Consider the following 21,001-nt stretch of genomic DNA (forward strand, 5'->3'; position numbering starts at 1 on the left):
CTCGATGAGGTTGTCTGGTTCGAACTTCCCTTTTGATTGGGTTGGACTGCATAAGATAGCTGGGGTACGTGTACCCTATCTTCTTCTATACATGCTGCCAGCCACGTTGCAAAATTGTCATCAGCTCCAGAAAGGCCATTCGACATCAGGACTTGTATCCTGCATACGCCGGACGGGAACCCCATCTGGCATACTGACTCGGACCTCGTTATCTACACCTCGACGGCGGGTACCGTTGGCATTTGACGAGCTGATGGGAGGAGGGATGTCTAGTATTCGGTGCTGCCCTCAAAGGGAGTTGGGCGTAAAACCTGTCGAGGTCGTGAAGCAACTCGTGACATCATGTGCCAGTTCCGAGGGTTTACCTATCAGGGATTCACCAGACTTAGGACCCATCCTGCCCCCTTACAGTAGATCCCAAGGAAGTACATAACTACCCGTGTCTCATGACTGCACGCCTGCGTGGACCTTTGCAACTGAAACCCCTGCCTCTGCTTCTAGGCATGTAAGGCATGTACTAGAACGGCCTGCTGCATACCGCCCCCGCCCGCTCCCCTCCGCGTAGGTGGCCTCCAATTGGAGCTGCGCTGTACAGAGCCGTGCCAGGTTACATAAAAGGATGGAAAGTTCCTGTCCAAATCAGCACTGGCTGTCGTTCCTCCATCTGCCATAGCCACTAGATGTCATCAATCCTTTCGCACTCGTCACCACCTGGACAGCTGAATCAAGAACACGGCTATCGTCTTCCAGTGTCGAGTCAGGCCAGACCAGTGAGCGGTTTGACGAGACGCTTATCGCCAACTGTTTGAACGTAACATCGTTCGTGTCCCCGACGAATCAACCGAGTTGGCCAGCTTCAGACAGGGACGCTTTATCCAGCAGGCAGGCAGTGCAATATCAGAAGCCAGCCATCATGCCCGAACCGTCACAAGCCCGTGTCGACGATACCGACAGCAAGAGCAGTTGCACCTCCGACGGCGTATACAGGGCTGACGTGGCGTTGCTTGCCGAATTCAAAGACTCGCGCCGCCAATATAAAGAGGCGCTCGCGCAGCACAAGATCATCTTATGCCAGCATGTAGCCATAGCAAGGCAACACTTGCATTATCTCCATCCTCGGAATGCACCCGTTCCGGATGATCCCGCCTTGATCCAGGTTTCGCTGAACGCCTGCCGGGAGTCAGTGAAGGCCATTAGGATGTTATACCGGCAAACGAACTCCGCGCATTTCAGATGGGAGATGGACAAGACAATTGAAGAGGCTATCAATAAGGGTTCGACCAACGCAGTACGCACCAGGGGTCGTCGATGAACATCTCATTGTCACCAATCGTCTGTGTACATATATATTTCAAGGCACACAACTCGTCAAAGTCACTATATTAAAGATATGGAATAGAGTTGCATATATGTATACGACCTGATGGAGATATATGACTCTCATATTAACATTATATACACTTATATCCACCAACTACGCATATGGCGTCTCATATGGCTTACCGATGTTGATGCTGACTTCTATTTCGCCATGCCCCGGCGTGGAGAGGGATGACAGCTGCGTCGACGCAGAAGTGACTGCGGCTGGCTGCATGCATTACCCTGACGAGCAGGGCAGTGAGATCGATAAATCTTATTAAACGTTGGGCCGAGTCACGACAAGCTGCAATACGTATACGTGGAGCTAGCATGGTGCAACAAATGAATCGTGGCCAGCTTCGTGGGTATTTAACACATATATAACATGACGCGCCTGCCGTTCTGTGCTGCTGAACCTCTACAACAGAACCAACACCTAAATAACCTGTTGATGATCATCCATCCCTGCTAAGGTAATGTGGCCTATTTAACATAGGAATAAGAGTCCAGGGGAATGTCTCCCACTATGCAAATGCTGCTGTCCATAGCCCAGGAGGCTAACACTATTATTTGGTGATTTTCAAGGCGTAAGTCCCGAAGTATACATTTAAAATCCAGGATGCTAACACGGTCCCGCTCCCCCCCCCTTTTATTCAGCAAGGTATACAAACTATCTGTTAAATTCAATACACACTTATATTAATATCTCTTCGCTTCTTACTTACGAATTATCCATTATTTTCTTCACTGTATAACAAATATGTCTGCTTTTCTGGGGATGTTCAGCGTCTGGTTACTAATAATGCGCAGAGCCAGAGATATCTCATCTGCATATTCCTTCCACGGTGAGTCGGGGGGGAGGTTGCATTACGATAAGTGACGATATGATAAGCTAAGTGACCGTTTGATCCCCTTGCATCCACGGATCCATGCCTGTATAGCCTAGCAGTCTTTCCGTCGACTGACACCACTCGAGTTCTGACCGATCGCTTAAGGTCTTGCATCCCACCAGAACCTGAGCCCTGTCTCCGGCAGGTTGCTGTAGTATGCAACACCGTATAGGACATCCTGCAGAAGTAATATGCACCAGGGAGGATGCTTAGGGTTGCTGAAGTATTGGCCCAGCCCCGTGCCACCCCCTCCTCTGTTCGCATGTGCCACCCTTCCTACTCTACGCTGAACCACCTCCAGTAGTATTGTTGCGCGTGGGTCCGCCACAGCACATTGCCTAGCTTTCGTTGTCTGCATATCCAGGGCTGCAAGAAAAGCCTCCAAACAGCTGCTGCAGGTAATGCGCTGGGGGCGACGCCGGAGACAACATGATCTTCATCGTATCGAGCTCGGCATTGCTCATCGTACAGATCTGCTTGTCTAGATCTGGCACAATCTCAACCCACCCTGTGAGTAGTATCGTGCCATGATGCCATGGTTGCCTGATACCCGAGAGCCATTCAGCTATGCACTTGTGTCCAGCTCCGTCATGCTGGCAGGCCTGTCGATGGTCATCTGTGGATATGTGGGTAACTGTGACGCACTTCCACACGCCTTCGTACCAGGAAGCCCCAGTTTCCGATCGACTCTTCGGCAAGCCAACAAAATTACAGGACGGGTCGACTTACCTCTGAACGGGCGACTCACGAGCCTTCACATCCTCGAGCTACTCGCCATGCTCGGATGCTGCATGTATTACCCATCGTGGATATGTGACGGAATTTCATCTCATCGCATCACGGATACCACTGTCGCCAATGGACAATATCTCTGGTGCTGCTGCAGAGTGTTCATGGGATGTGTTCCGATTCAGGGGGTGACTGTCCGGAGAGCCCATCGACGAATCATTCATGGAACTTGATGGCACTGGAAGTCCAGCCCAAAAGTCAATCAAACGCAACTGCGCTTCCCGTTTCTTATTCCAACAAATGGAGGGACTTGATGCGGCAGGCAATTACACTAATGCAAAAGTGGTGTCTGACCTGACCCCGTCCCGCCCCTGAGCGGCCGACGACGTGCAGTAGCTACATGCCCCATTGTGCCCCCCCTGAGCTCGGTATCACAACCCTTCTAAATAGAGAAAGAGTCAGAGGTTGTCGCGTGGGTATGACCGTATGTGACGACACGGACGACCAAAAAGCGTTCAATAGTACTCAGTCTTTCCTGTAATGCATTTGGTTCTCTCGATTTTGCGTCACACTTGGCATGCCCAACATCTTGCACGGTTGCCGTTACTGGACATGTGAGCTACCATGCATCTGGCCGCCTCTTGGGCGACACGGGCGACAGTACTAATGGCCCGCCTCATCTAACCCTATGCAGGCTGCGACTTACTGTTATGCTTCCGTCACATCCTTGTCCGCTCGTTCATAACCATAACCACCCCCCATACAGCTGGCCTGCAACGTGGGTTGATCGGCATATACGTTTGTTAATACTTAAACACTCGTGCTTCTGCGACACTCGAAACCTCCCCTCTGCTTCGCCCCCCCTAATCAACTGCGCACACGCACCAGCAAGCTGGACCCCACACACCACCGTCAGTACTGCTCCAACGGCGGACTCCAGGTCTGCTCAACCACAGCACCACGAGTACGCTGGGCCTATGGCGGCCATATTCCAGGACGATTCTCTGGTTGAGAAACATCTCAACACGGCGCTCCTGATGTACATCAAGCACATCGTGTCGTCCTCACATCCCAACGATGCTGCCGTGGACAAATCTGCTATCGACCCCTCTCCAAACCCGCAAACCGTGCGACAATACCTGAACGGGTGGCATACGCCCGACATCGCTCTGAGAGACCGTTATCGCCAGCTGCATGAAGAGTACGACGAGGCGACGAAGTCGTATGACGAGTCCGTCAACCAAACCAACAATCGAATAGCAACAGTGCCATCACAGGCGGTCTCGAGCACAGATTCGCCCCGAGGCCAGAACGGCATCGTGCCGAACAAACATCGAGATCCACGAGTTTGGATGAGCATCAGGGAGTCCCTCTCTTCCGCGAGGATGGAGGCGTTGGAGGAATGGTCCGTGGAGCTGATTGTGGCTTTGGACATTAACTTTATCCTTCTGAGAGTCTACCACAGAGGCATGCCTGCGAGCTGGATGGAAGAAGCGCTTCTTACTACGCTCAGCGACTATCCTTAAATCGCATATATATATATAGTATTTAGGGGAAAGGAAACGCGTGAATACATGTATTAACTAACTGTCTGTACGTAACCCAGTGTGGTATAGTATTAATGTGATTACATTTCCTTCTTGCTACCAAGACACTGATCAACGACGAGGTTGGCTTCGCAAAACGCCCGGCGGCTTGCCAATGATGCAACAAGCAACCCTTGGACAGCGCCCCTTCCCTTACGATGAGAAGTTATAATTGCGAGCCTCTATTATATGCCGACAATGGCGATTAACTACCTATCGAGTACCATGGTCCCCCATACCTGAGGTTGGGTAACGTGAGTGGACGTGCGATAACCGCAACGTGCGCAGGACGGTAATCAATCGGCCAATTGCGACAGGGCCTGAAAATACAGCGTCGAAGACACCCACGGTTCAAGAAGCCACAGTTGACCTTATTTACTGGGCTATCGACAAGGACGGCGCTTCTGCGAATATCGCAAACTCAGGGATCCCTGGAGACGGCGTCCCTCAACCACACCTGGTCTCCAAATGCACATTAGGGCAACCCGTCTACTGCATGGCCCTGCGCACCGGACAATGCAGGCGACGAGATGTTCTGCGATAAAGTTGGAGCATTGTGGGTAAATGGCTTTCCGCAACTCTTCGATGCCGACTATCCAGATATTAACAATGTGCCCTGTGACACATTTCGTGGAACAACTGCGAAGCAAGTACTCGAATTCCTTGTCATCTTGGTGGAACTTACAGACATCAGGAGGCGGCTCGATTGACGATCTGCCTCCCAGCACTTAGGTTCTCGGAATCAGAGACGAGTACAACCTGGCGATTCTATTGCCTGGAATCACGCCGTCCGTCCAGTCACATAAGGTATGCAGTCATGACCATTGCCAATGGACTGCGACAACTGTTACAAGTAGCTAGTTGCCAATGTTAGCGTGGATATGCCCAAAGAGGATAATGATGGAAAAATGCAGACAGTGTTGAATGTATATGCCTTTTTATGTGTTAGAATTAATCACTGCTTGCAGTTATCGAGACTGTTCAACTGGTCATTATAATGCATATCTACTGATATAACTTTTATATCTAGTAGAAACATTTGAACAGTTAGTTTAACATCTCGATTAGAGTTTTTTTTTTTTTACATTCTCCTTACCCTCCCCTGGAGGCACGACACTGCAGAAGCTAGGATGAATGGAATCTGTTTTGTATAATATAACATTCTATGCCTCTTTTACTTGATCTACTGCATACCACGTCCTTTCTTAAAGCTTCTATGGTTAAATGGCCACAACTAGTATAGTACCTTGATAATGCACTTAACCGTGGGTAGTATGGGGAGCCATGATATATAAGGCATACTTCCTGGTACTGTATAATAATAACTATAGGGTAATCCTGCCAACTTTGCAATTGTTTCTATGTTTATTGACGTAGCTATATAAACTATTTACTGACACAATTATCACATCGAGTCGCACCACTGTCAGACTTGCATTCCCGTAGATCCTCTCCGATGCCCTGGTGGACTGCTTGGCGACGGCAACCTTCCAATTCGATATAGCGCCTCATCTGCTCATCGACATTGGGGGAACAGTCACCCGATGCGGTCATTTCCGTGATAACATCTGCTCTGATGCATCTCTCCGCCCCTGCTAGTATACGTATGTCCTCTACGTAGCGGGCAATGGTGAGATTTGGAACCCCGAAGTGGATCGCGTGAGCGAAACCAAATTTCATGATGTCGGCATAGGCAGCTACTTCCTGCATGTCGCTGACCAAAACGTAACTGGCCATGCCTCCCATCCACGACTCAAGACACATCTGATGGCCGTTGCTGGTTTGCGACCGTTGACTACCCACGTCAGTGCGTTGATGCCAATAACATGTTGCCGTCTTGCCATCCTCTACTGTGTTATTGAGTTGGATATTGATGGCTTTGCATTGACCGATATTATTGCAGAAAATGATACCTTTTGCTCCATGCGGCATCGTCTGGATCTGTCGATTTGCTCGATCTACCACTTCTCTTATGCCACCGCCCCGCTTCACACGTTTCGCATTGTAGCATATGTCTAGCCGAGGAACTGTCGACGCTGCTTGCCGGAACGGCTCAACCTCCACGGATGCATCTTCGCCCTGATTTGGACTGACGACGGCTTGATCACGACTCACCACTGCCATCGTCGATTGCACAATACCCTCGTGACCATTATTAAACCCGTCCAGCGATTCTTTCGTGTTAACTGACTGGGCTGGCTGCTCTGCCTGCTCTGGTTCATCTGGTTGCTCTGAACGAACTGGCTGCTCTGCCAGCTCTGGTTCATCTAGATGATCTGCCTGCTCTGAATGAATTGGCTCATCTGGTTGCTCTGGATGAACTGGCTCATCTGGTTCATCTGGATGGTCTGGATGATCTGGATGATCTGGTTGTTCTGAATGAACTGGATGCTCTGCCTGCTCTGGTTCATCTAGACGATCTAGCTGCCCCGAATGAACTGGTTCATCTGATTCATCTGGTCCATCTGCTTGCTCCGAATGAACCTGCTGCTCTGCCTGCTCTGGTTCATCTGGTTCATCTGGTTGAACTGACTGCTCTGGGTGCTCTGGGTACTCTGCTTCATCTGGATGATCTGGCTGCTCTGAATGAACTGGTTCATCTTGTTCATATGGTCGAACTGGCTCCTCCGGCTCCTCCGGCTCATCTGGTTGCTCTGGTTGCTCGGTAGACTCTACGGCGTACTCGTCCACTGCGCCAATTGTAGTATCTCCATCGACTGCATGGTCTGAGTAGGCGATCTCGTCTCCATCGTTTCTGCGATCCGTGTCGACCATGTGTCCTTCACTACCCGCCCTACTCGCTTCTCCAGGGTGCACTACGCCATCTCTGCCCCCCATGTTGTCGGACGGTATCAACTCACTCGGAAGGACCCTGGCGCGCTTTGACCGAAGGAGACTCAACTCCGAACCCTCGCCAGCGTCCGACGTTCTCTTTCGTTTGTGGAGTGATGGTGTAGGAGATACTGGCGTCGACGACAGAGGGCGGGGTGGGGAAGTGGTGGTCGAGGCTGGCGAGCCTGGAGTTTGACGTGGGTGCGTGGTGCAGCCCAGGAGCGCGTGCCAACGGTGACTGGCCCGTCGATACCTTCCCAGAAGATCTGCAGACAAACGATCTGGTATGCCGCCAACGACAACGCGACCAGCGGGTGAAGGGCTGCTGTATGTATTGGCGACGATGTCTACGGACACACCCTCCGGAACGCTGTCGCTGTTGCTGTCGCACACGTTGCGGTTCGAGGTGTTGTCTGAAACGCTGTCGTCTTCGTCACTGTCCCCGAAGTCGGCGCTTCCCCCCCCCTCGAGGGCGTCCTGCTCGACTATGGCGACTGCAATTTGACGCCAGTCGTGCAAGGTGACAGCATCGCCTAGGTATTGAGATGTCCACTTCGCCATCGCCGTTGACATCCTGCTTATGTCCCATGGCCCCATCCCATCGTCCCACATGAATTCGCTTGTTGCCTCCACCTCTCCAGGGACTTCGACCATCTCAGCCTTCAAATGATCCTTCAGAGGTCGGATGTATGCCATATACATCGCAATCAACTGCCCCACCCTGTCGGGCAGGAAACGGGCCATGACATCTCGGGAGTCGAACTCTGCAGGGGACAGGTATTTGGGTGTTATGATGACGACTTCCCCATCCACCACGAATACATCGCGACTCCTGTGAGTACCTCCGACAATACGTACAGATGTGATCTCCGGACCGTGGCATGGCTTGCCCCCCGTGAGGTGGCACAAGACGAGCATGCGTTCCTCCAACTCCTCGACCGTACGCAGGTAGTTGTTAACACCGGCCCACCTCCAGCCACCATCTTGCTCCATGAGCTCTCCCTTGCGCCAACTTGACTGCAGTTCCGACAACATATATGCCGCATCTCTCCTGGGGCGGTTGTTGGTCATGAACGATATTCCTTGCCCAGCTGCGGTCAGATCGTCATCCAGCTCACCAAGGTGGATCGTGAGACGATCCTGGTCGCTGCTGCCCTTGCCGAACATCAGCTGATCCCACAGCAAACCCTCTGTGTGGGCGGTCAGGTTTTCCACCATCCGGACGATGCTATCCGTGAACAGTGGCGATCCACGTATATAGACTGTCCCACAGGCGTCGGCCAAGGACACTTGTGGCCTCCGATCCATCTCATCCAGGACGCTCTTCGCTTCCCCAAGCAAACTTTCCACAAGGCCCATGGGGTAGTGGTTGTTGTTCCCGACAGCGGCGATTCGCACTTGACCGATGAGGGACGTCGGATCCGACAACACCAACTCATTGCACCTCACTGTACACCACTCCCAGAGCAACGCCCTACCTACATAAGAAAGGCCAGCGAGAACGTGGATGAACATGTGCGCGGGTCGGAGTCGTCCTGTGTCACCGTCTATGCCAAGCACAGCTGTGAAATGCCACAAGGGACTGGCGAAGGGATTCCCTTCGACGCGCTGCATCCAGAAACCTGACAGTACCCCAAGTACGCTTTGCGCGAGCCCGCTGTCGGCGCTGCCAGGAGAACGTTCAGTTCCCTCGTCGTCGTCCTGTCTGAGAAGCTCTCTGAAGCGCTCGAGACTGTCCCTCTGATCCTGCGTCAAGACGAGCCCGTAGCCGGTACGGAGTGCATCTTGCTCCAAGTCCAACAGGCGAAGGCAGTAGCATAGGAAGCGCTGCATCAGCGTCAAATGACGGTCCATGCCTGTACTGTCGTTCATCGCCGCGGACGGTATGTCGTGGACGTCGTCGATGCTGGCACCAACCACGAGCTGACTGGCCTCCCCGGGCACGTTGGCGGTGACCATGGCGAGGAAGAGCCTATCCAGAGCTCGAACCATCCTCCGAAGTTCATTCTCGCAGCTACGTGGCATCATGCTTGCGGCATGCAAGGCTTGAAGATCCCTCCCGTCGAAATGTTCAACCCAGCCGGTCCTCCTGAACCAGTTTCTGGTCTCCTGTCCCTGCATGGGATGCGCCGTTTCCGTCACCACCTCGTCATTCACATGCGGATCAGATGCTGGCGCAGTGCGAGAACCGTCTGCTCCCCGTGGGGTGTTTGCGTCGTGATCACCCTCCTCGCCAACAGGCGCTGGGCGGACGCAGAAGTAAACAAAATAACGTTTGGCCCTCCCACGCCTGAAGAAACTCTGCATCTGCACTTTCGTCATCAGGCCCTTCTTCGCTGCCCGCCGACGATTGTGTTTTTGGCCCAGGTGTGTCAACATGACCTGTTCATTTGACGAGAGTTCTCTGCAATCCCCGTACAGACAGGCGAAGCCGTCTACTATGGCTAGACCTCTGACTGCCTGCGTCGGATTTGAATATCCATACTGGCGTATCTGGTTATTGAGCGCTGCAATGTCCACTTCTTCGTATCGACTGTAGCGCGACACAAGCGCCTGGCGGACAGACAGCTCGAGCTCAGTGTGGGACGTGCTCAGATGGTTTTGGACATGGGTGAGTACGAGCCCGCAACGGGTGCAAATGACTACGCCGTATGTGTCATTGAATATGAGTATATCGTTTCCATCCCCTTCCCCAGGTCCTTCCTGATGTTCAGCGACGGCTGACGAGGATCCACGCTGACGCAGCTGTAACATGTCGGCTGTTGCCGTCCTCGAGAAATCAGTTATTGTGAGCTGACTGTCTGGTGACGTGTATTGGGTACGTCGGGCGTACTGTTGATAGCAGTGTGCCTTTGACTGACTTTGGTCGATGTAGGAGGGGAAATGTTAATAGGCAGACAGTGAAGTTAACAGGTATTTATATATTCCTGGTAGCTGGATGATAATTTAAAAATATATATGGTTATTATTATAATTCTTTACTGGTATAATATAAATAAAGATATCTTATAGATAGTTATAATATAGATAAATACTTATATTTTAGTAGTATATATAGTAAGTATATATTAGTATTTATATATATTAATATTTATTTATATAAATATATACTTACATATAGTAGTATTTATATATTTTAAAATATTACTTAAAATTTATATTTACATAATAAGCTCTATATATTTTACTACTTTAATATTCTCTATATAATCTAAATAAATACGCATTTCTAAAGGCATAGGCTATATTGTTTAGGCGATAAGTATACTGGTCATATGAATGCCGTAGGCAAGTAGACGCTGATGGATAACTTGGATATTAGAGGAGGGGAATGCCAGATTGAAGGCTGGCATAGACAGGGATAATTAGATTATGGTGTGATAAGGTAGACGGAAACGATTTCGGATATACAGGCAATGAAAATATTGGCTAGACGGAATGCAGGCGAGGTATGGGTGCTGTGATGGAAGGGGGGTGGGCAACCTGCGGGTTGGCAGCCTGCTTTTCAAATGTTTGCTTCTTCTAATTGTTCTTTGACTGCATTACTACCAGCGAATAGGGGAAGGGTATCTTACGGTGAGCGGGGTAGAGACCAGCTGGTGTATCAGTCAGTGGATCCTGCCCTGTATGATTGTTTGTCTTACGTCGATCGTCCATGATTCTTTTGGCGTAGGGGGGGGGGGGGGGTGTGGGGGGCTACCGGGATGTAATCCAACGGGGATGAATTTGGCGCATCCTGCCACAGTACGTACTGCTTCGATCAGCAGGCGGGGAAAGGGGGGGGGGCGGGGGTAATCGGTGCCCGAGATCGTACCCGGCAGGGGAACTGATTTAGCGGGTTACAGGTGCGTCGATGCCCCACTTTCTACTGTTCCCTGGACACACTGCACGCCAAGAATAAACTTTCCTATTGTCGACCGCTTTAGTTGCTCGACTGGTCCATGCGTCTGGAGTATCGGAAGCAGGGATGGCACTTACTGTCTGTGTGGCAGCCCCACTTCCTATTGTTCCCTCAACATACTGCATGCCAAGAAAAAACTTTCCTATTGTCGACCGTTTGAATTACTCGACTGATCTGTGCGTCTAGACATGTTGTAGACAGGGATGGCACTGCTTTTGTGGCTGCCCCACTTCCTATTGTTCCATGCAAACACTGCATCCGAAGAATGACTACCTTCCTATTGTTGACCGTTTAAGTTACTCAATAGATCCAACATGTCTACGAAATGCTGGGTGCAGGGGTGGTACGGCCTATGTGGCTGCCCCACTTCCTATTGCCTCATGGAAACACTGCATGCCAAGAATTTCCCTATTGTCAGCCGCTTGAGTTACTCAGTACGTAGATCGATGGCACTGCATGTGTGGCTGCCCCGATTCCTGTTGGAACCTGGAAGCACTGCGTGCCAAGAAAGTTTCATATTGTTGGCCGTTTCGTGTACTTGATAGATCCATGCGGACCTGTTGAATGCAGGGATGACAAGCCTGCACATGGCTGACCTATCGCATCAAAGGTTTTATGTTGTCGCGATAACTATGCACCCTAGTGGACTCTGGTCACGGTACGTACTGTGAGTCAGGATGCATGCAGTTTGTTTATCGGCGGGTTGTGTGATGCTCCGTGTTCTTGCATGTGTTGCATGGCGTGTTGGTGCAAGAAGTCTCGTTCCTGTTTGTGGGGGCCGGTTATGGATATGGATCTGCGTCGTGACTGTCTTCTGTCCAGAATCGCTTCGCGGTTTTGCAATGTCTCCTCTTTGGGGTAGATGCGGTACACCATTCCCGATTGGACTTTTGCTTAGTCACGTAGAACTTCGCCTATACCGATTCGAGATTCCTGCGGCCAAAACCGGCTACTAACTGCCTGATATAGGGTAGCTCTGACCGAATAAGACAGGACGGACTTCTCATAAATCTTAATTTTATCTATACAGTTCCGCCCATTTAACATTTGACGTTATAACATGCTTAATGGATCATTCGACGGATCGGTCGATTATGCGTCTCATGACATAGCGTTTATCCCCATTGCAAGTCAGTTGACGGTTGACGTCGTGACCCAGCTGGATGATTCTCTCCATTACTGTCTCTATCCGCCTATTGTTTTTTTTTTTTGCTTCATGCTTATTATTCCCCTCGAAATACTTAATGTGATACTACATGTCAACAACACCTTCTCAACCACTCCCCATTGGGTTCCCGAGACATGTCCAACTCGTACGCCGGTGGTACCAACTGCATGCTTGAAGACACTCGAGAGGCAGCCCTTGTTACTCCTTCCCAGATGTCGTCGTGTGGCAGTCTTGATGCGTCACTTGCGGGCGTTCATAGTCATGCAGAGGACAAGTTCAGATGGGCCGCGGTGGTTATCACGGAAACCGAACGCATCATGCCAATTACGCTGACGCAGTTCATTCAACGAAGAGAGACACACCAGAATGGGTTGGATACACTGGCCAACGGTGCCGTACCCGACATGTTCGCCTCCGACAAGGTCGTGCTGTATATCCCCACAACGCCAGCCGTACTCGCCTGGATCAGCTCGGATATAGGCAAAACTGTTGTTGCGAGCTGTCGATCCATATGGGTCGACGCAATTCTGACACCGAGGTTCACGAAAGGGAAAGCAGGGGCGACCAAGCAGACGGACCCAATGGAAGCCGTCAACCAGATCAGCTTTCTGACATGGGACCGCGAAACGGCGTGGGAGACTGTAGAGGATCTTGATGGCAGCCTCCTGGTACGCAGGGCCTGCGAGTCCGACGGCCCCAGATGCAGCAGCGAAGTGTTTGGGCCACATCGGGTGGTGCGGGCGCTGAGGAACGCTGGCTTCAGACGAGGCAGGTTCGTACTGACGGTGACGGACGCGTGCCATGACGGGATATGGAGGCACGAACAGCGTCCGTGGACTGAATCCGAGCCGGATAGCAGAGCTGGCTTCCTGAAGCTCATGACCCAAGTCGGGGAGCTGGACGTCGACGCAATCGACTTCGCAAGCGTGCCCAGGGGCCCGTCTCGGAACGGGGAGTTGAGGGGATGGGCGGAGGCGGCGACAAGCAAGCTGAGGGTCTCTCTCGTCCACGTCGCGGTGGCGAAGATCGTTACGCTGACTCGATGGGTTGCGACGAGACATGAGTGCATGCACACGGAGGACCGTCCAACGCTTGCCGACCTGGAATCGGGGACTCGCGCCAGGCTGGACGACCTCCACACGAGGATACAGGACATGGAAGGCCAAGTGACGACGGTGGGAAGCAGACTGCGGCGGGCACGAGGAGCGTTACTGCGTAACGAAAGGAAATACTGCCTCCTCAAAGAGCGGCGGCTGCCCCCGGGACGCATCGACGTTGACATACGGCACATTCATGGCCAGAAAGTGGCGCTGGAGAGCATGCTGCCTGGACTGAAGCGTATCCAGGAGTATGAATGCTGCCCGATACTGGCGAATGCTGCAGACACGATTGCTGTCGCGGTGTGCGCTGCCTGCAGGCTGGCGGACGACATTGCTGGCCTTTTCGATGTGTACCGTGATATCGAGACGAGCGGTGTGAGCATGGGAAAGAACGGCGGAGCGCAAGAGATTGCTGATCTCACTGGGAAGACGGTCAATGTGTTCTATCTCAAGGGGCTGGACGGTAGTCCAAAGCCGGGACCTGTAAGGCAGCTTCACCCACGGCGACGAGGGGCTCAGGGGAGCAAGGGAGAAAGCTGTGTGACCTGACCGTTTCCGTCTGTATGGCTACGTGGGAATGTATGCAGGAGCAATAACGACCGACACCTACTACTGTGAACTGCGGCTGTGACGGCCACGTGCGAGTGGACGAAGCACCGGGGTCAGGGTCGGCTTCTGAAACCAACCGCCAGACGACTGGCCACGAGCATGGGATGGGGTATTATACTAAACTGCTTATCTTTATACAGTCTTTGGCTTGTTCACGTAACCTTCCACCCTGACGAGCATTGTGTTCCTACTTGCCAGGCCTGCGATAAAGGCAATGACTGGCTGCGCATGTCAAAACGTGCTAACATGTCGCGAAAGTGTCAACTACCCTCTCTATTTGGTCACGCCCCAAGAGCCGTCTGGCATGAGACCACCGTGGACGTCAACAAGGACGTTCAGGACGTCGGCGTATATGTGGATGTCTGTCCAGTCCACTGCATCAGCGTCCAGTTCTCCGTCGCATTACACATGGCGGGGGCACCTGTTCCAACAGCCTCTCCCACTTCACCCTGGCTGTCTCTGTCTCTGCTGCCGTCTTCCGCATCCGAGACGTAGCTGCCGTCGAATCCGCCCATAACCAAGCTCAAAGGCGATGCAACGTGTTAGACATCTCGGAGATGATCAGGTTAGCTTGATACACTGTACATCAAAGGCAGGGCATATTGTTTGGTTGTCTTCTTCTGTGGTTATTGTGTCAGCCGAAGGAGATCAAGAAAGCCAACCGCGCTATTACGGATTCTTCCTACGCATTGGTTCTAATGTCAAGTCTTTGCTGCATCTTGTTACATCACACAGCCTTATGGCCTTACTGCCCTTTTTATTGCTGCCCTTTATTGTTCCGGTATAGAGTGTATCGGGAAGGTTGTTCCTCTCTTAAGTGATATTGACATTCGAAGACTGGCGAAATAACTGCGCTGTGATACATTCTTAGATATTAATTCTACCGTATCCACTTGCTCCTCAGGCTACTAGTATAGATAAAAGCAGCATCAATCCAGTCTGCGTTAAACTGCCACATGTCGACTCTGCCCACCAACTTGCCTTACCCTTCCCTTGCTAGCCAGACTGCTACAGCCGTGGGGTATAAGTACTGAGTAAAATCTTTGTCAGTTCCAGCGGAATGAGGGGGAATGTTGGCCTGACGTACCCGAAAGCATTTAAGTATGGCTGTAAAAGACGCTGCTGAGTGCTGATGTCTCTGGGTGATTTGGGTTCCCAGACAACAAAACGGACGGAGATATCGAGGTCTCGGTTCTCCTCCCGCAGCAAGAACCGAACCACTGCCCTCACCGCAGTGTCAGCACACTTGTCCTTGTCGCCTTTAAAAATGCCAATGCTGATCGGGGGTATAGCCACGGATGTTATCTCGTGCTCATAGCATTCCTCGAGAATGTTGGTATAGCAATTAAAAAGTGCAACGTAGTGCTGGGACAGTTCGATTGAAGGGATACGGAAATCGGGACCAACGGCGTGAATGATATGGTTGGCCTTGAGCCTGTGGCCCGACGTAGTTACCGCAGTGCCTGCGTCGACTGGGACGTTGAACCTCCGCAACTCGTTACGCAAGGCGGTTGAACCTGCTTTATCGAAGATCGCTGCGCAAATACCAGAGCCTTGCGCGAGACTCGAGTGGGCAGCATTGACGACTGCGGAAATCCCATCGACGGTGGTGACATCTCCCCAGTACAGCGACAACCGATCGCGAATCTGCTTCGTGCTTGCGAACGACACAGGGCCGTCACGTGGGATGATTCCAAGATCATGCATCTCCTCCACCGTCACGGGCGACTTGGAAATTCGCGCACAGTGATTGGGAGAAAGGGTAGCCATTGCAGCTGTGCGAGGAATATGTCGTAGAGCCGTATGCTGATGCTGCGTGCGAAATGGGGAAGGGAAACAGGGACAGGTACCTGCGTCAATGATGATGGGATCTGGGGTTAACTCATTTCAGGATAACGGCCCGGCATGATATAGCCTTGCGAGGAGTGCGCGGCTTCCGATGAAACGTCCCATACTGATCCGTGGGTATTGCGACTGATCGATCACCTCAGTGACGTATCCGGAATGGTGGCTTGCTGGTCTGATGGCGGTGGAGGGGTAAGGCCGAGTGGGGAGTGAGGGGCACGGATCATGTCTGAACGAACCTCGTATAGACGGAATGCCGAAAGGGCTCCCACTGGCGCCAGGCGGGCTGAGGACAATAGAAGTACGTGCTCTAGCGTCAGGTGTGAATAACGCGGCGGTGTGAGTCTAAGGGTTGTGGACTGCAACGCGGGGGGAGGGGTTATCTCACGCACCCTGTTCAAGTCGCCGGCAGTTATAACTACCAAGGTGCTTGCTGAACAAAGAATTACTGATGAACAGAAACGTGTTACTGCATCGCCGACGCTGTCAAGCTACGCAAAGTACATTCAGCTATAAACTGCACAGTATTCCGGCCAACACCAGTAGTACTCAACATACATCAGTACTAGTAATCGACGAACATACCCGGCAACTGCGTTAAGTATTTGACCATTCTCGATGGCAAAGTCAAACGACATGGACGACGTGTGTTATCCGGGATTCGACCCCCTACAGAAAAATGCGAGATCCAACACCAATCGCGCCATAACCAAGATCTTCAAAATGAACAATGGCAAAAAGCAGGCGCTGAAGCACACCATATCCGAAGACACCATGGACGACAGAGCACTGAAGACGATGCTTTCACGCGCGAATCAATTCAACGCCAGGCCACGGCGAGATGACATCGAGGTCGAAAGCATCCCACGGCTGAGCATCAACGAGACTTCAACAAACGAGGGGCTGTCGGGTTCCTATTTCGCGTTGCCCGAGCACAACGAATTGGAGCGCAGCTTCGACTGGTGCAACTGGATAGGCGACGAGATGGAACTCTTGTGGCGGAAGGGCTTCTCGTCGATCGCCCAGGGCAGAGCGCCGCCAGCGGTGGCGCTCCAATCTATGATCCTGCTCGCCTGCGACGACATATATGAGGCGGTGCTTCCTGGATTCGATCCCATGGAGATAACCCACCTGAAGACGTACAGGAAGGATACCTTGGAAGGCAGCGCCCGCGACGAGCTGCGCCTTATGCGCGACGACGATACGACGGTTGTCGGGGATATACAGATGGGCTTTGAAACGCCGGAGGCCCTGCGCACCTACTTGAAAAAGGCACGCATGCTCGTCAACGTCGTGGAGATACGGGGTGCAAAGGCGCAGGGCGCACCGCAGTATCATCCAACATTCATACTCGATACTCGATACTGGTCGGTCTACATCTACTTTCCGAACAGCAACGGGGGGCGCAGGACCCTGATCGTGAACCTTGTAGCATCGGCGTTGCGACAGATGCTGGCCTGGGCTGGGATAGCGGAGGATCTCCACGTGTATGCGCCGCCAATCTCCCCGGTAGACGACAAGGATGTCTTCGGACAGGCCATTGTTGGCGTCTTCATGATCTTTCTTACCCTTCGCGGCTGGACAGGTGTCGATTTCGACACGGTAATCGACGTCAAGCCCGACGAGAAGGGTACCTCCGAGGTCGATAAACACCGCTTCCCCATTCCGCAGCGAGACTGGCTGCTTGGGAAGGGGTGGAACAAGGAGGGCGGGGATAACGTCTTGGCCAAAACTAAGGGACCCAACGTCGGGGTCCGCAACGTTGCGGCGTTTCTAGGAACCGTCATATGCAACCACCTAGGCTTGCATCACAGGGAGTACAGAGACGGGACGGATGTGTGTAACGTTGACGACTGGACGCAGGCGGCGACGTCGTACGACCCCCCCCTGAAGCATGGTAGCGGCTACACGGCTGAAGGGGACGAAGCTGTGCCGGCCGACGAGGAACGCACGAACCTTGGGATGCAGCAGTACCTGCGCTGGCATGATGTTCCGGTGCACAAGCTACAGACAGGCGAGGGTCAGGACTAAGCTATGGATGACGACGATGAAGATAGCTTTGACGTGGAATAACGCATGGTATTACGGAGCGGAAGTTATACAACGGCGGGGAGGACGATTGTGGAGGTGGTGAAGAGGATGGGAAGATTCTGGCAAGGGAGGATGGTCTGTGCTGAAATGCTACGAACGTTTCGAATTGGATGTAAATTCTGAGATTGTATATGGCTAGATGTGTATTCAGATGAAGAGAATCGCAACTGGTTCATGCATACTGCTTTGATGGTCCCAGCCTCGATGGCCCGACCGCCACCTATATTCCTCACGTCCTGACTGATTGGCCAACAGCCCCGAGTTCTAATTGACGCCTAAATTGATGTGGTCGCCTCACTGCTTTAAATCGAGAGTAAATTACACAAAGGTGCGCGTGCGATCCAACGGTCGGCAGCGTGAAGGATATACAAACAATAAGCTCGTGGGCATTCCATCAAGAGAAAAGCTTGACGAGAGCAGTCTTTTGCAGATCTGTCCTCTTCAAGACTGCCATGTAGGCTGCGTTGTCTGTCCGATTGAATGAGTAGAAGATGACCTGCCTCTCCTGACCCGGTCGCCGAATTCTGGCAAGTGCCTGCTTGTTCTTCGTCAACGTGTTGGGCTCCCCGAACAGCACAGCAACCGAAGCGAACTTCAGGTTGTCGATGCCCGTGCCAGCTATGTCCACCGACAACACGCAAATCATGATCTTTCGCACTGGCCGGCCGGGCGGCTTCTTCAAGTCTTCCAGCCTCGTTTGCCACTTGGCTATGTGGTCGGTGCGTTTTCCAGGTTCATTAGGAACGTCTGCTGTCATGATCACGACCTCCGCGATATCTGCCAGGTGGTGACGGAGGAACAGACAGACAAGAACCGTCACCATGGGACTGGTGCAGAATATGGCCACGTCCCTGGACCCATGGTCGTCCGTCTCGGTCGATATCGGCCCATCTGTGTTGCCGGAGGAACCTCTATATATCTTGTTGAGTCTCGACTGTCTGCAGATGGCCAACAGGTCTATGTACCATGGGTCCCTGGCCAGCTCGGCAGACCGCGCCAGCCGACTTATCATGCGCGGTTTGTCTACGTTGTTGCCGTCCCGCGTCCTAGAGTTGGATCCGGACAGTGCCACGTCCAAAGCCCAGTCCGACGGTGGCATGTCCAGTTTGACAAGGTCTGCCGTGATGGGGAACTTGTGTTTCATACCGTTGTAGAAGGCGTGGTGCCACTTGTCCTCCAGTATAGGGGGTGCAAAGGCTGCCTTGAGCATCATGTTGAATCCTCCGACCTTTTCCACGGCCGACATGGGATAGGCACGAGAGCTGAGGTTCGTGTTGAGTTCGTTGAGAATCTTTGCCTGCTGCGACTTCAAAAACCCAGTGTATGCCTCGGGTGTCACGTGGTTGAGTACGATGTGTTTTAGAATAGCCGGCCTTGGATCGGTCCCTCTTATGTTGTCGGTGATTCGGCAGCCGTACGTCCGAGCCATGATGACCCGTTTTACGAGGTCAAAGGCTGTTTCCAGTGCCTGTCGGGTATCCTCCTTCGCTTGGTCGTAAAGCACGTCACCCGCATCCCGCGTGCTTTGATTGTTCTTTATACACTTCTCCAGGGCACCGAGGCTGGTTCCTATTCTGTCCAGTTCAACGCTCTGTGACAGCAGAAGTGACAATATGGATGTGACCTGCTTCATCGTGCTTGGAAACGGAGACCCGCCGGCAAGGAGAACGAGTGGTGTGGTCTCCTCCACATCCGGCGTCCTACTGGGACGGGTGTTGAGGAATATGGAATACTGCAGGTGTGCGCCGATGATTGTCGTTTCAATGTTGACGTTCTGATGTGCTTCGTCCATCACGACGAGTGCGATCCCGAATAGGTCGGGGGCGACGAAACCAAGGTCTACGCGTTCTTCGCTTACGCCGTCCTCCCCTTCAGGTAATAACGCTTTCGCTGGATGTTCGTGTAGAAAACCGAGGCTCTTACTTGATGCTGTTAGGCGGCCGGTCGACACGATGAGGACACAGGATCCGTTGCCTGCGGCCTTGTTGACGTCTGGTTCTTCGAAGTAGAACCAACTGCCCTCGGGTGTCTGTACAGCGGTGTGCTGGTTTTCCCTACTGAGTATGTCTGCGATGACGCGTTGTGATCCCTTAACCAGATTAATTTCTCGTTTAGACTGGTTTTTCAGCATCTGAAATGACCACGGGCACTGCAGACAATCCAGTTGCGTGCCGTCTTCCAGCTTGGCATATCCCACTTCCAGGTCGGGGCACAGGTTTTTCTCCTCGATTTCGGCGCCGTATAACCCGTCGTACCCTTTAACCGGCTGAGGCTCCCTGTCCTGGGACTGGACGAGGAATGCATGCAGGAACGGCTTACCGTCGAAGGGGTGGCCGGGCTGCTTGATGGTAGTGTGTACGTACTCGCCAAATACGTCGGCCCTGTACATATGGGTAAAGGTGATATCACCTGCTGGCCTTGATGACAATACTGCTGAACCTCTGGCCATGTCGCCAGAAGATATACCGAACTACCTACTGCCTGGTCGTTGAAAGACGAAACGTATTCTCGAGTCAACAGGGTGTAGACCGCTAAATTCTCCTGCTTGGCAAATTGGAAGTTAAACCGTTCTTTGGATAGAAAAAAAGGTAATTGGGAAACATATACATTTGCTCCGGCATACATGGCTATTGAAAGACCTGCTATACATATGCTGCGTAATTATGCTGGTTAATGTACACCAGAAGAACGGCTTGCGCTAATATAGGGAGGACACTGTAAGATAGACGCAAATGGAGATTGCCAGTACGTAGTACCTGTCTATGATATGCCATACTGAAATTGCACTATTTACATATATAGGTAACAGAGAGTTAGATAGAAGTGCCTACCTGAGCGGTGCAAAATTGGCTTTTTTACGCCATCCACGCGGTGATGAAACATAGATGGCG

At 52.1% G+C, this 21,001-nt stretch overlaps 8 protein-coding genes across 8 annotated transcripts; 4 read left to right on the forward strand and 4 right to left on the reverse strand.

The window, feature by feature from the left end:
- Window positions 1-913: 913 nt before the first annotated feature.
- On the forward strand, window positions 914-1,312 carry FPOAC1_013456 (uncharacterized protein; the record flags this gene model as incomplete). The annotated part of the gene is made up of 1 exon (XM_044857797.1): window positions 914-1,312. The coding sequence occupies one exon, from the start codon at window positions 914-916 to the stop codon at window positions 1,310-1,312; it is 399 nt and encodes a 132-aa protein (XP_044701179.1).
- Window positions 1,313-3,955: 2,643 nt separating this feature from the next.
- FPOAC1_013457 (uncharacterized protein) lies at window positions 3,956-4,504 on the forward strand (the record flags this gene model as incomplete). The annotated part of the gene is made up of 1 exon (XM_044857798.1): window positions 3,956-4,504. The coding sequence occupies one exon, from the start codon at window positions 3,956-3,958 to the stop codon at window positions 4,502-4,504; it is 549 nt and encodes a 182-aa protein (XP_044701180.1).
- Window positions 4,505-5,950: 1,446 nt separating this feature from the next.
- FPOAC1_013458 (uncharacterized protein) lies at window positions 5,951-10,150 on the reverse strand (the record flags this gene model as incomplete). Its single annotated transcript, XM_044857799.1, has 1 exon — window positions 5,951-10,150. One exon carries the CDS (start codon window positions 10,148-10,150, stop codon window positions 5,951-5,953), a length of 4,200 nt encoding a protein of 1,399 aa, XP_044701181.1.
- A 2,449-nt stretch (window positions 10,151-12,599) lies between these two features.
- On the forward strand, window positions 12,600-14,114 carry FPOAC1_013459 (uncharacterized protein; the record flags this gene model as incomplete). The annotated part of the gene is made up of 1 exon (XM_044857800.1): window positions 12,600-14,114. The coding sequence occupies one exon, from the start codon at window positions 12,600-12,602 to the stop codon at window positions 14,112-14,114; it is 1,515 nt and encodes a 504-aa protein (XP_044701182.1).
- Window positions 14,115-14,447: 333 nt separating this feature from the next.
- FPOAC1_013460 (uncharacterized protein) lies at window positions 14,448-14,689 on the reverse strand (the record flags this gene model as incomplete). The annotated part of the gene is made up of 2 exons (XM_044857801.1): window positions 14,448-14,548; window positions 14,596-14,689. The coding sequence occupies 2 exons, from the start codon at window positions 14,687-14,689 to the stop codon at window positions 14,448-14,450; spliced, it is 195 nt and encodes a 64-aa protein (XP_044701183.1).
- A 493-nt stretch (window positions 14,690-15,182) lies between these two features.
- Window positions 15,183-15,944, reverse strand: FPOAC1_013461 (uncharacterized protein; the record flags this gene model as incomplete). Its single annotated transcript, XM_044857802.1, has 2 exons — window positions 15,183-15,204; window positions 15,262-15,944. The coding sequence occupies 2 exons, from the start codon at window positions 15,942-15,944 to the stop codon at window positions 15,183-15,185; spliced, it is 705 nt and encodes a 234-aa protein (XP_044701184.1).
- Window positions 15,945-16,742: 798 nt separating this feature from the next.
- FPOAC1_013462 (uncharacterized protein) lies at window positions 16,743-18,050 on the forward strand (the record flags this gene model as incomplete). Its single annotated transcript, XM_044857803.1, has 1 exon — window positions 16,743-18,050. The coding sequence occupies one exon, from the start codon at window positions 16,743-16,745 to the stop codon at window positions 18,048-18,050; it is 1,308 nt and encodes a 435-aa protein (XP_044701185.1).
- Window positions 18,051-18,504: 454 nt separating this feature from the next.
- On the reverse strand, window positions 18,505-20,499 carry FPOAC1_013463 (uncharacterized protein; the record flags this gene model as incomplete). Its single annotated transcript, XM_044857804.1, has 1 exon — window positions 18,505-20,499. The coding sequence occupies one exon, from the start codon at window positions 20,497-20,499 to the stop codon at window positions 18,505-18,507; it is 1,995 nt and encodes a 664-aa protein (XP_044701186.1).
- Window positions 20,500-21,001: the final 502 nt, after the last annotated feature.

The sequence above is a fragment of the Fusarium poae genome (genome assembly GCF_019609905.1).
Source record: "Fusarium poae strain DAOMC 252244 chromosome Unknown contig_2, whole genome shotgun sequence".
In the NCBI taxonomy this organism is placed as follows: domain Eukaryota; kingdom Fungi; phylum Ascomycota; class Sordariomycetes; order Hypocreales; family Nectriaceae; genus Fusarium; species Fusarium poae.